At 42.4% G+C, this 17739-nt stretch overlaps 1 protein-coding gene across 1 annotated transcript in view; it reads right to left on the bottom strand.

The window, feature by feature from the left end:
• Window positions 1-17739, bottom strand: part of TPTE2 (transmembrane phosphoinositide 3-phosphatase and tensin homolog 2) — a 151019-nt gene that overhangs the window by 70984 nt on the left and 62296 nt on the right. The window contains 9 exon segments of the mRNA XM_065532949.2: window positions 3307-3360; window positions 3878-3931; window positions 4460-4513; window positions 5750-5803; window positions 8183-8236; window positions 9472-9525; window positions 11884-11937; window positions 15688-15741; window positions 17303-17359. Coding sequence (XP_065389021.1) covers window positions 3307-3360; window positions 3878-3931; window positions 4460-4513; window positions 5750-5803; window positions 8183-8236; window positions 9472-9525; window positions 11884-11937; window positions 15688-15741; window positions 17303-17355 — 485 coding nt within the window. The 5' untranslated portion in view covers window positions 17356-17359.

Genomic DNA, 17739 nt, shown 5'->3' with positions numbered 1-17739 from the left:
AGAAGTGACCCAAATTAATAACCTCAGTAGTTTTCAATGACACCACCACTGAAAGGCGAGTTATATCAAAGATATCTCAAAGTAGTGAAAGACTACTGATGTCATTTTATCCGGGCCAGTGCTAAGGATTAAAAATGTACAGGTCAGGTCAAGTGACTTCAGAGACATACTTTTCTGGTTGAAGTTATATACTATTGCTCTACATTTATAAACTGGTTGAACTCTGAAAATGTATACGTGAGTGATTTGGAGTCTACTATTAATATATCATTTTTTCCTAGAAGAAAACCTTACAATATGTAAAGGTGCTCTTGGGCCTTAACAAACAATCTAATGAATCACAGTTTAAGTGCAGTTCTGTATTACTTCATTTGTGAGTGAATTTTACCAATCTCAATACATCCCTCTCTTCTTTCTCTCCACATTTTGAAATTCCACCCATCATTGATGACTCTACCACACATTACTCTTTTTAATTCAATGGAGTAGTAGCTAAAGGATTAAAAATGCACATAGCAAGACTCCACATGTTATCCTAGACTTAATTTTCTGATACAAATTAGCAATAATTATTCTACCATCTATAATCTAGTTACCCTGAAAAATTGACATTAATCAGTTATTTATTTGAAACCTGGTATTTAATTTTTCTCTGGAAATGAAGTTTTAGATGTTTGTAACGAAATTTTTTGGCCTGTGAAAAAAACTTAATGAATCAAGTTTATACACATTTCTTTACTCCTAAACATAATCCCCAAGTTACTATTTCTGGCAAAATTTACATAAATTCAACTTCAGTTTGTAAATACCCACCTTGCTTGCCCTTGTAATTTTCTGCCTTCTCACGTTCAAATACCACAAGTAACTCTTCACCAATCATGGATGTCTTTCCTGCCCCTCAGATAGGGCTAAGTAACTACAGACCCAAGGCAGGGCCTCCATACAATCTGATGGTGGGTTTACCTTTGGGGCAGTAGCCTCATCTGGTAACAAACGGAGAGACTGGGGTCTATTAGCTTTGTTCTTTTCTGTTGAGAGCTCCTCAGCTCCCTGCCCACTGTTACCTCCTCCTTGCTCCAAACAGGACGGCTGCCTCTTTTGGCTCACTCTGGTAGAGTGTCATACAATACACACATTCTCATATTTTCCTAAGGTTTCAGGGTGCTGCTAAATAAGGGTGACCAATGGAATAGGAATAAGAAGCATTCCTCTTAAGACCTATTCCTCTTTTATCCAACTAGATCGAAGAAAGAAAGGTAACTGCAGATACTACAGTAATGAGACTTTAGAAAACAGTGTCTAAAACATTTTGTATTGTCATGGATGCTCCAATGAACTTCCCAAATCTGAATCTCTCTTTTCTACATGTATGCTTTTCTGTGTGTCTACGTGTGTATTTACATATGTATGTTTACATCTAGCTTTTTATTTACTTAAACCTCAAATTGTGTTGAAAGTCCCTTCATGTGTTACTGTTGTCATTTCACTGAAGGCAGTGCTGATGGAGCAAAAAGGTACATAGGCACAGAGTGAATTTCTCTTTTTTGACACTATTAGCAAATACATTTTTTGTACCAAAAGTAGATTTTCCATAAATACGAAATACGTACATATATAAGTGAGGGTATGCAAATCCTACCACAGAAGCCCAGTAAGTGAAGTCCAACAATTAACAAAGACTCATTTATCATGGTCAATTAATCAGAGATTAATTAAACTATATATAAATTAAACCTATGTACATATTAGAAATACATTTTAGCCAGGCACAGTGGCTCATGACTGTAATCCCAGCACTGTGGAAGGCTGAGGCGGGCGGATCACGAGGTCAGGAGTTCAAGACCAGCTGGGCCAATATAGTGAAACCCTGCCCCTACGAAAAATACAAAAAATTAGTCGGGCATGGTGGCACGTGACTGCAGTCCCAGCTACTCAGGAGGCTGAGGCAGGAGGATCACGTGAACCCGGGAAGTGGAGGCTGCAGTGAACTGAGACCGTGACACTGTGCTCCAGCCTGGGCAGCAGTGAAGTGGAGGCTGCAGTGAATTGAGATCGTGACACTGTGCTCCAGCTTGGGTAGCAGTGAAGTGGAGGCTGCAGTGAACTGAGACTGTGACACTGTGCTCCAGCCTGGGCAGCAGTGAAGTGGAGGCTGCAGTGAATTGAGATCGTGACACTGTGCTCCAGCTTGGGTAGCAGTGAAGTGGAGGCTGCAGTGAACTGAGACCGTGACACTGTGTTCCAGCCTGGGCAGCAGTGAGAATTCGTCTCAAAAAAAAAAAAAATAATAATAGAAATGCATTTTAATTTGCCCATGCCTCCAACGTCCTATAAAATAAGGATATCTAATAAATCTTTTAAAGATTTATTGGCTTAAAAATCAATACTACATACAAAACTCACATACTATTGCTTAATGAGCAACTATAGAATTCTCACCTAGATGTTTCCTTAATCAGCCACTGATTAAACACAATCCTTTTATTCCTTCTGTAAAATCGCATTCATTTTGCAAATTTTCTTGAGCATTACACTACAATTAACTTGAATCAGGTTCTCCATATTACTTACACCTTTATGATTTATTTCTAGGAGAGGTTTTCACATGACTGGGAAAACTCTCCATCACCTCCTTCCTTTCACTGATCGTGCTAGTCTTTCCTGCCCATGAGACACAGTGAAGTACCCGCGCACCTAAGGAAAGCGGCATCCAACGAGGTGGTGGGTTTGGGTTGGGTCTGGGCACCAACCTCACATGTGGACAGAGCTCTTGAGGGTGTGGGACAAGTCCACATTCCATTAGCTCCATTCTTTTTTTCCTAGGGTTTCACTACTCCTTATTGGCCGCTATCTCCTCCACGTTGCAAATAGGATTCTCTCCTTTCTTGGCACACTATGGTAGGGTCTCAAACTCAGGAAACCTGAATCCCTTAAAAAATTGCCTACCAGAAATTGAGGGTGACAAATACACTAACAGGAAGAAGCAGTTCTCCTATGAACTGACTTCCTTATACAACTCCATCAAAAAAGGATGCAAAGTTACCTACAAATGCTACAATGAGAAGAACTGGAAACCCTGTCAAAAACACTGTATGGCCATGCAGGCTCTTGAGAGTAAATTCCACAAATGTCCGTCTGTCTCCGTGTTTTCTGTTTCCATTGGGTGCGTGGGTTTGTTTGTGTAAATGTGTTGACAGAAGTGTGTATGGATGGAGACAGATGGATCTGTTTGTGTCTGTGCTTGTGTGTGTGTATAGCTCTAAGCACACTTATGCATACGTGTGTCTTTATGGATTGACAACTCACCTTTTACTGACAGGTGACAACAGGCCTGCTCCTTTACATTCACTGCTGTGTGGGCTAGAGGATGATTAAAGAATACAGTCAGCTAGGAGACATGATTCTAAATTCACTTTTTTGGAAAAATTAGCTTTTATTACTCTAGATAGAAACCAATTAATTTCTGTCAGGAAATCTGACTCCCATAAAAAAAACTGCTTACTAGGAACTAAGGGTGACAAATACACTAACAGGAGGAAGCAACTCTCCTGTGACCTGCTCCTCTTTATACAACTCCACCAAAGAAGGATGCAAAGTTACTAACAAATGCTACAATGAGAAGAATTGGAAACTCTCCTAAAAAAAAAAAACAAAAAAAACTATATGGCCATGCACGCTCTTGAGAGTAAATTCCACAAATGTCCGTCTGTCTCCGTGTTTTCTGTTTCCATTAGGTGCGTGGGTTTGTTTGTGTAAATGTGTTGACAGAAGTGTGTATGGATGGAGACAGATGGATCTGTTTGTGTATGTGCTTGTGTGTGTGTATAGCTCTAAGCACACTTATGCATACGTGTGTCTTTATGGATTGACAACTCACCTTTTACTGACAGGTGACAACAGGCCTGCTCCTTTACATTCACTGCTGTGTGGGCTAGAGGATGATTAAAGAATACAGTCAGCTAGGAGACATGATTCTAAATTCACTTTTTTGGGAAAAATTAGCTTTTATTACTCTAGACAGAAACCAATTAATTTCTGTCAGGAAATCTGAGTCCCATAAAAAAAACTGCTTACTAGGAACTAAGGGTGACAAATACACTAACAGGAGGAAGCAACTCTCCTGTGACCTGCTCTTCTTTATACAACTCCACCAAAGAAGGATGCAAAGTTACTAACAAATGCTACAATGAGAAGAACTGGAAACTCTGCTTAAAAAAAAAAAAAAATCTATATGGCCATGCAGGCTCCTAAGAGTAAATTCCACAAATGTCCGTCTGTTTCCTTTCTCTTTGTTCTAGGTTTCCATCATGTGCATGGATTAATTTGTGTACGCATGTTGAAGAGAAGTGTGGGTGGGTGGGTGGATGGATGGATGGATTTGCTCATGTGCCTGTGTGTGTGTTTAGTTCTGTGTACACTTATGCTGATGGGAGTCTCTATTTAACTATTTATTACTCACGTTTCAATCGTAAGTGTCTCCTTGGTTGCTCCTTTAAATTCATTTGTCTGTGTACTAGCAGATGATAAAAGAATACAGTCAGATAGGAGACATAATTCTAAATTTGTATTTTGGAAAAATTACCTATCATTACTCTAGACAGAAACCAATTAATTTCTGACTATTCATTTGTAGAGCACTGTTGGAATATGGAATGTCTTTTTTATTACAAATGAGGATTTATATGACAACAACCAAAATCATAAGCTGGGGAAAATAGTAATGCTTCTCAGTTTAAGTACACCTCTTTATTATGACCTCAGTCCCAATGTGTGACAGACTTTGTGGTGGGAGCTATTTCAAACTCAACTCCTGTTTGCAGGTAGTCAGCCCTCTTATTCCATTCAACGTTCTGCTTCAAAGGCCCTCCAATACCTCCTTACCTTCACCCAGCATGGTGGTTTCTCCTGCCCCACAAAAAGGGTCAGGTAACTAGAGGACTGACACAGAAGCACAATCCAGTAGGACAGTGATTTGAGGTTTGGAGCTCCAGCCTCCGTGGTGGCAGAGTTCTGGAGGGTGGAGAACACCTCCAAGGCTCTTAGCTCTGTTGCTTCCTGCTGAGGGCTTCACCGTTCCCCGTGCACTCCTACCTCCTCCTCACTCCAAACAGGATTCTCTCTTCCCTCGGCCCACTCTGCTATGTCTCATACACAGAAAATCAGAGTGTCCAAGGCATTTCACTGCTACTAACAAATGGTGAAAAGACAGTAACAGACAGAAGCCTCTCTCCATAGTCTGTTTCTTTTTCTCTAAACAACTGTAAAAATGTGGAAGTTATCTAAACGTGATACAGTGAGATGATCAAGAAACGGTGTCAAAGACACTATTACTGTGAACACTTCTGAGAGTGAATCACACCAATCTCAGTCTCTCACTCTGTCACTGTTTTGTGCCTGTGTGTACATCATTTTTTTCTTTCTTTCTTTCTTTTCTTTTTTTTGCGACAAAGTTTTTCTCCTGCTGCCCAGAGTGGAACACAGTGGCATGGTCTCGGCTCACTGCAACCTCCACCTCCCCATGTTCAAGCAATTCTCCTGCCTCAGACTCCCGAGTAGCTGGGATTAGAGGCATCTGCCACCACAGCTGGCTAGTTGTTGTAATTTTAGTAGAGACGGGGTTTCACTCTGTTTGCCAGCCTGGTCTTGAACTCCTCACCTCACTGTATCTGCCTGCCTCGGCCTCCCAAAGTGCTCAGATTACAGGTGCGAACCACTGCACCTGGCCATGTGTACATCTTTTATAACTTACCTGTCACTGGGGCTTCTTTCAATGATGACTCCCACCAGGGCGTTCGGATCGGGACTGTAGAGGACAAATATGGTCAGAGTCAGACACAAGGCATAATCCTAATGTTTTGCAACAAATAGCTACAGTTAGTCTATGCGCTATTCCCCAGTTACACTGTAATTATTCACATGTAAGTACATCACTAAATTGACCCGGGATGGCATTTGCCGTTTATTAGAAATGAGGTTTTATATGCCAACACTGAGTATCTTAGCCTGTGAACATAGCAATGCATCCAGATTAAGTAACGGTATCTACACCTCAATGTTTTAACAGCATTTCTGGAGAACATTTAACTCCAGTTCAAATTCAGTTTGTAAGTCCCCCTTCTTATAATCGCATCTGTGTTTCTCATTCTCTATCACCTCCAATCACCTCCTCACTTTCCACCCATCCTAGTTGTCTTTCCTGACCAAGAGTTATGGCCCACTAGCCGCAGACCTCAAGCAAGGGCTCCATCCCATGTGAGGGTGGGTATGGACCAAGGCAGTCAGCCTCACATAAAGGCAGAGCTCTGGAGGCTGTGAAATAATTCCAGGGTTATTAGCTCTGTTCTTTTCTTTTGTGGGATTTCTGTGATCTTTGTCCACTCCTATCTCCTTCTCGCTCCAAGCAGGATTCGCTTCTCCCTTGGTCCACGCTACCAGTACAGTCTCATTCTCACAGAAAAGAAACGTGACAAACACTAACATAAAGAGCCTCCCTCTGTGAGTTCCTCCCCGTTTTCCTACCTCCATCCACAAAACAAAAGAATATTCCATACAAAGCTCATTCTGAGAGGACTCTAGAAATAGTTTCCAGGGAACTCCTTGTTCCCATGGATGCTTGTGACAGTCAACAGCCCAACTCAATCTCTCTTGTGTGTATGAACGCATGTATGTATGTGTTTGTATATGCAGAGATACATGTATAACTGTATTCCTTTATATCACATGTTGCACCAGCCAGCCTACTAGAAGATACTCTCAATTCACACACTGGGCAGTGCCAAAGAACTTAAAATGTACATACTAAGAAAACATGTAACTTCCTAAACTTAACGTTTTCAGTTCAAAATAGTTAAAATTGCTTTTGTTTTTTCTTTTTGTTTTTTGTTTTGTTACTGCTGCTGTTGTTTGTTTTTTGAGACAGAGTCTCGCTCTGTCACCCAAGCCGGAGTGCAGTGCCACGATCAAGGCACACTGCAACCTCTGCCTCTCAGGCTCAAGCAATTCTCCTGCCTCAGCCTCCCGAGGAGCAGGGACTACTGGTGCCACCACCAAGCCGGCTAATTTTGTATTTTTAATAGAGATGGGGTTTCACCACCTTGGCCAGGCTGATCTTGAACTCCTGATCTCATTATCCACCGGCCCTGGCCTCCCAAAGTGCTGGAACTACAGGCCCGAGCCACCGCGCCCGACCTACCTACTACTTTTCAACCTGTAAACTGCTTACCCTTACAGAAGTCATGTGTGTATTTGGTTCTTTGGAATCTGCCATGACATTTACCCTACACATCATACTTTATACGATTGCAGCACATACTTTACACCTATCTAAGACTCACTGACTCAAGAGTTCACCAAAACTCTCTACCACTGGAGCTGGCCAATGCACGACAGCCTTTTGTGGGTGAATTTCTTTTGAATTCAACTCCACTGTGTAGGCATTCCTCCCTCTAATCCCATCTATGGCCCACTTCCTGGATCTCTCCATCACCTCTTTCCTTTCACCCATCATGCTAGTCTTTCCTGTCCAGGAGACACAGGCGAGTAGCTGTGGGCCTCAGGAAGGGCTGCATCCAATGAGGTGCTGTGCTTCTGTTTGTGTTTTAGCACCAAACTCATGTGCTGACAGAGCTCTGGAGTGTGAGGGACAAGTCCATGTTCCATTCGCTCCATTCTTTTCTGCCAAGGGCTTCACTACTCCTTGTCGGCTGCCATCTCCTCCATGTTACAAATAGGATTTTCTCCTCCCTTCTGTCAATCTCACAGGCTCTCACACTCAGGAAATCTGAGTCCTTTAAGAAGCTGCTTACTAGGAACTAAGGGTGACAAATACACGAACAGGAAGCAGCAGCTCTCCTGTGACCTGCTCCTTTCTATATGACTCCGTTAGAAAAGGATGCAATGTTACCTACAAAGGCTATGACGAGAAGAATTCCAAACCCTGTGAAAAACCACTCTCTGTGGCCATGCAGGCTTCTCAGAATAAACTCCACAAGTGTCCGTCCATCTGTCTCCTTGTTGTGTGTTTCCATTGTGTGCATGGGTTCTTAGTGGATGTGTGTTGAGAGAAGTGTGTATGGATGGACGCATGGATGGATGGATGAATATATTTATGTGCCAGTGTGTGTGAAAACGTCTATGCTCAGTTATAATTAGATAAATAAAGACACACGTGTGCATAACTCACCTTTCATTGATACGTGCCTCCAGGTTCGTGCCTGATAATTCATTTGTGGGTGCACTAGAGGATGATAAAAGAGCACAGTCAGACAGGAGACACAATTCCAATTTCACTTTTCTGGAAAAACTCGCTTTCATTACGCTGCACATAAACCAGTTAAGTTCTTACTATTCATGTTTATAGGACTATTTGGTTCTGAAATGGTATGTTTTTATTAGAAAGGAGGATTTATATGATGGCAACCAACATCTAGGGCTGGGGAAAATAGCAATGCTTCCAGATTTAAATAAACCTCTTTATTATGACCTCAGTCCCAATGCGTGACAGCCTTTGTTTGGCAGTTATTTCAAACTAAACTTTTGGGTGGAGGTTGTCAGTCCTCTTATTTCATTGAACGTCCTGTTTCAAAGGCCCTCCATAACCTCCTTACTTTCACCCAGAATGGGTGGCTCCCCAGCCCCAAAAAAAGTCAAGTAACTACAGGTCTGACACAGAAGCACAATCCACTGGGACAGTGATTTGAGGTTTGGAGCTCCAGCCTCCGTAGCGGCAGAGTTCTGGAGGGTGGAGAACACCTCCAAGGCTCTTAGCTCTGTTGCTTCCTGCTGAGGGCTTCACAGTTCCCCGTGCACTCCTACCTCCTCCTCACTCCAAACAGGATTCTCTCTTCCCTCGGCCCACTCTGCTATGTCTCATACACAGAAAATCAGAGTGTCCAAGGCATTTCACTGCTACTAACAAATGGTGAAAGGACAGTAACAGACACAGAGCCTCTCTCTATAGTCTGTTTCTTTTTTTCTAAACAACTGTAAAAACGTGGAAGTTATCTATACGTGATATAGTGAGACGATAAAGAAAGAAACTGTTTCAGAGACACACTGTGTTATTGTGAACACTTCTGAGAGGGAATCTCACTAATCTCAGTCTCCGTCTCTGTCACTGTGTGTGTGTGTGTGTGTACACATCTTATTTATTCATTTATTTATTGCGACCAAGTTTCGCTCCTGCTGCCCAGGCTGGAATGCAGTGGCATGCTCTCGGCTCACTGCAACCTCTACCTCCCCCAGTTCACGCGATTCTCTTGCCTTAGCCTCCCGAGCAGCTGGGATTAGAGGCACCTGCCACAGAACCTGGCTAGTTGATATACTTTTAGTAGGGACGGGGTTTCACCACGTTTGCCAGCCTGGTCTCGAACACCTAACCTCAGGGGATCTGCCTGCCCCGGCCTCCCAAAGTGCTCAGATTACAGGTGCGAACCACTGCACCTGGCCATGTGTACATCTCTTATAACTCACCTGTCACTGGGACTTCTATCAATGATGACTCCCTCCAGGGCATTCGGATCGGGACTAAAGGACAGATATGGTCAGAGTCAGACACAAGGCGTAATTCTAATGTTTTGCAACAAATAGCCAGTTAGTCTATGTGCTATTCCCCAGTTACACTGTAATTATTCACAAATACGTACATCACTAAATTGACCTAGGATGGCATTTGTTTTTTATTAGAAATGAGGTTTTATATGTCAACAGTGAGTATCTTAGGCTGTGAACACAGTGATGCATCCAGATTAAGGGTATCTACACCTCAATGTGTAACAGCATTTCTGGAAAGCATTTAATTCCAGTTCAAATTTAGTTTGTAACTTCCCCTTCTTATAATCGCATCTGAGTTCCTCATTCTCTATCACCTCCAATTACCTCCTCACTTTTCACCCATCCTAGTTGTCTTTCCAGACCAAGAGTTGCGGCCAAGTAGCTGCAGGCCTCAAGCAAGGGCTCCATCCCATGTGAGGGTGGGTATGGGCCAAGGCAGTCAGCCTCACATAAAGGCAGAGCTCTGGAGGGTGTGAAATAATTCCGAGGTTATTAGTTCTGTTCTTTTTTTTTTTGCTGGCATTTCTCTGATCTTTCTCCACTCCTATCTCCTTCTCGCTCCAAGCAGGATTCGCTTCTCCCTTGGTCCACGCTACCAGTACAGTCTCATTCTCACAGAAAGGAAATGTGACAAACACTAACATAAAAAGCCTCCCTCTATGAGTTCCTCCCCGTTTTCCTACCTCCATCCACAAAACAAAAGAATATTCCATACAAAGCTCATTCTAAGAGGACTCTAGAAATAGTTTCCAGGGAACTCCTTGTTCCCATGGATGCTTGTGACAGTCAACAGCCCAACTCAATCTCTCTTGTGTGTATGAACGCATGTATGTATGTGTTTGTATAGGCAGAGATACATGTATAACTGTATTCCTTTATATCAAATGTTGCACTGGCCAGCCTACTAGAAGATACTCTCAATTCACACCTAGGGCAGTGCCAAAGAACCTAAAATGTACATAGTAAGACATGTAACTTCCTAGACTTAACGTTTTCAGTTCAAAATAGTTCCAATTGCTTTTGTTTTGTTTTTGTTTTTGTTTTTGTTGTTTTTTGAGACAGAGTCTCGCTCTGTCTCCCAAGTTGGAGTGCAGTGGCGCAATCTCAGCTCACTGCAAACTCTGTCTCCCAGGTTCAAGCAATTCTCCTGCCTCAGTCTCCTGAGGAGCAGGGACTACAGGCACCCGCCACCATGCCCGGCTAATTTTGCATTTTTAGTAGAGACAGGGTATCACCATGTTGGCCAGGTGGGCCTTGAACTCCTGATCCTGTTATCCACCCGCCCTGGCCTCCCAAAGTGCTAGGACTACAGGCGTGAGCCACTGCACCCAACCTTCCAAGTACTTTTCAACCTGTAAACTGCTTACCCTTACAGAAGTCATGTGTGTATTTGGTTCTTTGGAATCTGCCATGACATTTACCCTACACATCATACTTTATACGATTGCAGCACATACTTTACACCTATCTAAGACTCACTGACTCAAGAGTTCACCAAAACTCTCTACCACTGGAGCTGGCCAATGCACGACAGCCTTTTGTGGGTGAATTTCTTTTGAATTCAACTCCACTGTGTAGGCATTCCTCCCTCTAATCCCATCTATGGCCCACTTCCTGGATCTCTCCATTACCTCTTTCCTTTCACCCATCATGCTAGTCTTTCCTGTCCAGGAGACACAGGCGAGTAGCTGTGGGCCTCAGGAAGGGCTGCATCCAATGAGGTGCTGTGCTTCTGTTTGTGTTTTAGCACCAAACTCATGTGCTGACAGAGCTCTGGAGTGTGAGGGACAAGTCCATGTTCCATTCGCTCCATTCTTTTCTGCCAAGGGCTTCACTGCTCCTTGTCACCTGCCATCTCCTCCATGTTACAAATAGGATTTTCTCCTCCCTTCTGTCAATCTCACAGGCTCTCACACTCAGGAAATCTGAGTCCTTTAAGAAGCTGCTTACTAGGAACTAAGGGTGACAAATACACGAACAGGAAGCAGCAGCTCTCCTGTGACCTGCTCCTTTCTATATGACTCCGTTAGAAAAGGATGCAATGTTACCTACAAAGGCTATGACGAGAAGAATTCCAAACCCTGTGAAAAACCACTCTCTGTGGCCATGCAGGCTTCTCAGAATAAACTCCACAAGTGTCCGTCCATCTGTCTCCTTGTTGTGTGTTTCCATTGTGTGCATGGGTTCTTAGTGGATGTGTGTTGAGAGAAGTGTGTATGGATGGACGCATGGATGGATGGATGAATATATTTGTTTATGTGCCAGTGTGTGTGAAAACGTCTATGCTCAGTTATGGTTAGATAAATAAAGACACACGTGTGCATAACTCACCTTTCATTGATATGCGCCTCCAGGTTCGTGCCTGATAATTCATTTGTGGGTGGACTGGAGGATGATAAAAGAGCACAGTCAGACAGGAGACACAATTCCAAATTCACTCTTCCGGTAAAACTCGCTTTCATTACTCTGCACATAAACCAGTTAAATTCTGACTATTCATGTGTATAGCACTATTTGGTTCTGAAATGTCATTTTTTATTAGAAAGGAGGATTTATACGATGGCAATCAACACCTTAGGCTAGGGAAAATCATAATGCTTCCAGATTTAAATAAACCTCTTTGTTATGTCCTCAGTCCCAGTGCCTGACATCCTGTGTGGTGGCAGTTATTTCAAACTAAACTTTTGTGTGGAGGTTGTTAGCCCTCTTATTCCACTAAATGTACTGCCTCGAAGGCCCTCCATTACTCCTTTACTTGATCGTCTCTCTCGGTCCACAAGTAGGGTAAAGTAACTGCAGTTCTGAGTCAAGGACACAATCCAATATGATGGTGTTTGGAGTCTGGAGTATCACCCTGTATTGTGGCAGAGTTCTGCAGGATCAAAAGCATTTCTAGGGTTGTTAGCTTTTTTCTCTTCTCTGGAGGTCTTCACTACTCTCTGTCCCCCGCTATCCTTTTCTGTTTCCAAAGAGGATTCTCTGCTGTCCTCAGCCATTGTAATAAGGTCTCACATACAGGCAGTCTGAAAATTATTTTTGATTGTTACTCAGAGTATCAAACAGACTAGTAAGAAAAATCATTCTTATTATGTGGTCATCTTTTATCTAAATTCACTCAAGAAGCCATAAACGCACCTTCATTTCCTATAGTGAGATCACGTAGACACGTGTAACAGTTTTTTGTTTTTCCGTTAATGCCCTTGAACCTTCCCTAATCTCAACCTGTGTATTTCTCTGCAGTACCTGTGGGTGCATGCCTTGATTTCATATGAATGCATATAGGTATATGTAAATGGTATATAATTGTTTCCTCCTATGCTCATATATCCTTATATCTATATTGATTGATTTCTGTCTCACAGTTCACCGATAGCTCCATTCCAGGATACTGATTTGAATTTTTTTTTTTTTTTTTTTTTTTGAGATGGAGTCTCGCTCTGTCGCCCAGGCTGGAGTGCAGTGGCCAGATCTCAGCTCACTGCAAGCTCCGCCTCCTGGGTTTATGCCATTCTCCTGCCTCAGCCTCCCGAGCAGCTGGGACTACAGGCGCCTGCCCCCTCGCCCGGCTAGTTTTTTTGTATTTTTTAGTAGAGACGGTTTCACCGTATTAGCCAGGATAGTCTCGATCTCCTGACCTCGTGATCCGCCCGTCTCGGCCTCCCAAAGTGCTGGGATTACAGGCTTGAGCCACCGTGCCCGGCCTTGATTTGAATTTAGACTTGGCAGTGCTATAGAATTTACATATATATGTATATATAGTCCAACACCAATATGACATCCTAGACTTCACTTTCAGGTATGAATGACTCACAAGTGATGTTTAGTTGCTACAATTGAATGAAGCACAAAGTAAGCATTTGGGGGTTTACTTTAATTCAAATTCAGCTGCAGGTTCTACATACAAATTCCTTTTACCTCATCTCATCTCCTCATACTAAAATCCCTTCATCAGTGCCCTGTTTTCACCATCACAGGTGTCTTCTCTGCTCTCACACAGGGTCAGGAAACTGCTCCGTACAATGTGGTGACGGGTGTGGGCTTGTATTGTTAGCCTCACATGGTGGTAGAGCTCTGGGTGTGAGGAACCCTGCCAGGCCATTAGCTCTGCTGTTTTCCCCTCACGGCTCCACTGCTCCCTGCCCACTGCTCCCTGCCCACTGCTACTTGCTCATTGCTCTGCATAGGATTTTCTTCCCTTGGCCACTCTAGTATGTCTCATATACAGGAAATCTGACTTTCCCAAGTATGTGCCTGCTACTGAGGGTGACAAGACAATAACAAGAAGTTTCCCTTTTTTGACCTGTTCCTTTTTATCCATTTTAATCAAAAAGTTGGATGAGGGACCAGCAGGGCCTATAGTGAGATTTATAAACAGTGTAAAAGACATTCTGTATGGCCTTGGATGATCCTGAGAGTAAAGCACATAATCTTCATCTTTCTCTGTTGTTTCTTTCTCTCTCTTTTCTCTCTCTCTCTCCCTGTTTCTCTCTCTCCCTGTGTTTGTGTGTCTAGAGACAGAAGTATGCATATGTATTTCTTTACATATATAGTTCTTTACATATTTGTGTATATATAATTTATAATTCACAGTTCATTGGTGGTTGTATCATAGGTTATTGATGTCGATTCATCTGTATGCAGGCTAAAGGAATATAAAAGTAGATAGTTGGACACACATGTAATTCTAAACTTACTTTTTGGATCAAACAGCTACAGTTACTCTATAATGTACTATCTGGTTGATATTTAAATATTCATGTGTATTCACTAATTCGAACTAGATGTATCTTTTTTTTTTTTTTTTTTTGGCAGAGTCTCACTCTCACAGAGGCTGGAGTGTGGTGTGATCTCGGCTCACTGCAACCTCTGCCTCCCAGGTTCAAGCAATTCTTCTGCCTCAGCCTCCTGAGTAGACGGGATTACAGGCATGCGCCACCATGCCTGTCTAATTTTTGTATTTTTAGTAGACACAGGGTTTTGCCACGTTGGTCAGGCTGGTCTCAAACTCCTGGCCTCAACTGATCTAGCTGTCTTGGCCTCCCAAAGTGCTGGGATTACAGATATGAGCGACCATGCCTCGCCAGTGGCATTTATTTCTAATGTAACTGCAGCCTGTAAGGAAACATGCCTCTTACCCCACCTAAATTTTTGATTCCTAAGTCCCTCTGTCACTTCCTTACTTTCACCCATCATGGCTGTCTTTCCTGCCCAGAAGATATGACCATGTAGCTGTAGGCCTGAGTCAGGAACTCCCTACAAAATATTGTGGGTTTGGGTTTGGTTTGGGGCACCAGCCTCACACGGTGGTAGAACTCTAGAGGGTGAGGAGCCCATTAAGGTTTCATGAGCTCTGTTCTTTTTGATGAGTGCTTCACTGCTCCCTGTCACCTGTTACCTCCCCATTGCTCCAAACAGGATTCTCTCTCCCTTTGGCCCACTCTAGCAGTAGTAGAGTCTCATAAATGGGAAACTTCAAAGATTCCTAAGGGATTGAATACTAATAACTTAGAGTGACAAATATACTAAAAGGAAGAAGCATCCCTTTCATGACTTCTTCCTCTTTCATCCAATTTGGTCTGAAAAAAAAATAGAAAGTTATCTATAGATCCTACAGTGAGAAGATTCAGACATAGTGTCAAAGATACTCTGTATTTCCAAGGATATGCCTGACAGTGAATTTTTTTTTTTTTTTTTTTTTGAGACGGAGTCTCGCTGTGTCTCCCAGGCTGGAGTGCAGTGGCGTGATCTCGGCTCACTGCAAGCTCCGCCTCCCGGGTTCACGCCATTCTCCCGCCTCAGCCTCCCGAGTAGCTGAGACTACAGGCACCGCCACCACGCCGGGCTAGTTTTTTGTATTTTTAGTAGAGACGGGGTTTCACCATGTTAGCCAGGATAGTCTCGATCTCCTGACCTCGTGATCCACCCGCCTCGGCCTCCCAAAGTGCTGGGATTACAGGCTTGAGCCACCGCGCCCGGCCCTGACAGTGAATTTTACAAATACCAACTTCTCTTTCATTGTTTTGTTTCTGTGTGTGTATGTGTATGCATGCATGTATGTTGATAGAAGTATGTATTTATGTGTATATGTGTATATATACACTTACATGTATATAAATATTTGTTTTTTTAACTCACATGTCATGGGTGGCTCTATCATAGGTTACTACTGTCAACTCAGTTGGCTGTGGGCTGAGGAATTATAAAAGCATATTATTCAGATACAAATATAATTTGGACTTACACTTTTGGTCAAATAGCTACATTTACTCCAGACATGAGTCTACCTGCGAAGGAATGCCAAAGATTGCCAGCAACCAGCAAAAGCTAGCAAAGAGGGTATCAAACAGATTCTTCTTTACAGCCCTCATAAAAAGCCAAACCTACTGACAACCTCGATTTCAGATTTCTAGCCTCTAGGACTATGAGCTGATTAATTTTTGTTTAAGCCACTTGGTTTGTGATACTTTGTTAAAGCAGCCCTAGAAACTGATATAGCCCAACCTGGCAGAGTCTCATACACAGGCAATCCAACGGGTGTCTAAAAGTTTTGGCGACTAGTCAACTCAGCTAGGAAGAAGAAGCAGACTTCTTGTCATCTATTTATCTTGTATCCGACTAGACCCAAAAAGAAAAGGATGTTACATACAGAAGCTGAAACTACCAGTACTTTAGAAACAGTGTCCAAGAAACTCTATATTTAACATTTGTTACCTTACTTAAGACCTAACTTTTTAGAAAGAATTTTAGAATCAGTGTCCGGAAAACTATTTTCCCATGAATAATTCTGAGACTGAATTTCACAAACCTGAATTCTTCCCATCTCCAATATATATTATGACATCACCTTTCATTGTTGGCTCCAGCACAGATTTCTGATGTCAATTCACTGGGATCAGTGCAAAGGATTGAAAGGTAAGTAGCAAGAAACAACGTAAATTCATACACTACTTTTTTTTTGGTTCAAATTGGCTATGATTGCGCTACAAAACACAATGTGTTGTCTCTAAAAATTCTCATGTAAATCTGTTCTTTGGTACCTGGTACTTCATTTTTCTCTAGAAAGAGGTCTTTATGTGTTGGTAATAAAAATTGTTTAGGACTCTCAAAAAAGTTTAATGAATCAAGATTTAAATACAATTCTTTCTTACTGAACCTGGTCTTCGTGTGTGACAGCAAATTTAATTTAAATTTGCTTCAAATGCATGTTCCATTTGTAGGCACATGTTGTTCTTGCCCATTTTGATTTCCTAATTCTCAAGTCCCTCCACCACCTTCATGCTCTTCGTGAGTTGCAGATATCTTTGCTTCCCCTCAAATAGGATCAAGGGACTAAACCTGAGGCAGGGGCTCCATCCAATGTGATGATGGCTTTGAGTTTGGGGTACCAGCTCTGAAGGGTGAGGGACAGATATAGGGTCTCTTAGCTCCTTTCTTTCTGCTGAGGGCTCCTCTGCTGCCTGTCCAATGCTACCACCTTCTTTCTCCAAGGAGGATTCTCTCCTCTCTTGCATTGCTCTGGAGAGAGTCTCATACACAGGCATTCTGATAGTTTCCTAAGGGTTTTGGCTACTAATGACTAAGGGTCACAAAGAATCTTTGAGTACCAAGTGTCCCTCTTCTGACCGGATCTTATTTTTTCCACTCTGGTTCAAAAACAATGTTACCCAAAGATGCTTAAAGTCTCTTATAGAAAGCTGTTATTGCCATTGATGCTCCCCATATTTTTCACCACTTAGATCAGTCAACTCACCCATTGTGGTCATAGCTGTCAGAGCATACAGTAGGATCTGTTAATGAATCCATAACTCTACCAAAGAGTAAAAAGCACGTACAAAAAATAAAGTCAGATATTCTGGAAGGCAATCAGGATGTTAATCTCGACAGTATTTCAGGACATGAAAAATAAAATCAGAGGAATTTTGACAAGAACTAAAGAAACAATTTCAGGGTACAGTACTAGTACTTCTGAGAGAGTGCATGTGTGTGTGTGTGTGTGTGTGTGTGTGTGAGAGAGAGAGAGAGAGAGAGAGAGAGAGAGAGAGAGAGAGAGAGAGAGACAGACAGGACACAAAAAAAAGAAAAAAAATGTAAGAATAATGAATGTTTCGATATCAATGGCTAGTTCCTGCTCATCCTTGGTAGGAAATAAACAAGTAGGTTAAGTCAAGCACAGCCTAAATTATGTTT

This window comes from Macaca fascicularis, chromosome 17, assembly GCF_037993035.2.
Source record: "Macaca fascicularis isolate 582-1 chromosome 17, T2T-MFA8v1.1".
Classification (NCBI taxonomy): Eukaryota; Metazoa; Chordata; class Mammalia; order Primates; family Cercopithecidae; genus Macaca; species Macaca fascicularis.
This window is presented reverse-complemented; position numbering and strand designations above follow the sequence as displayed.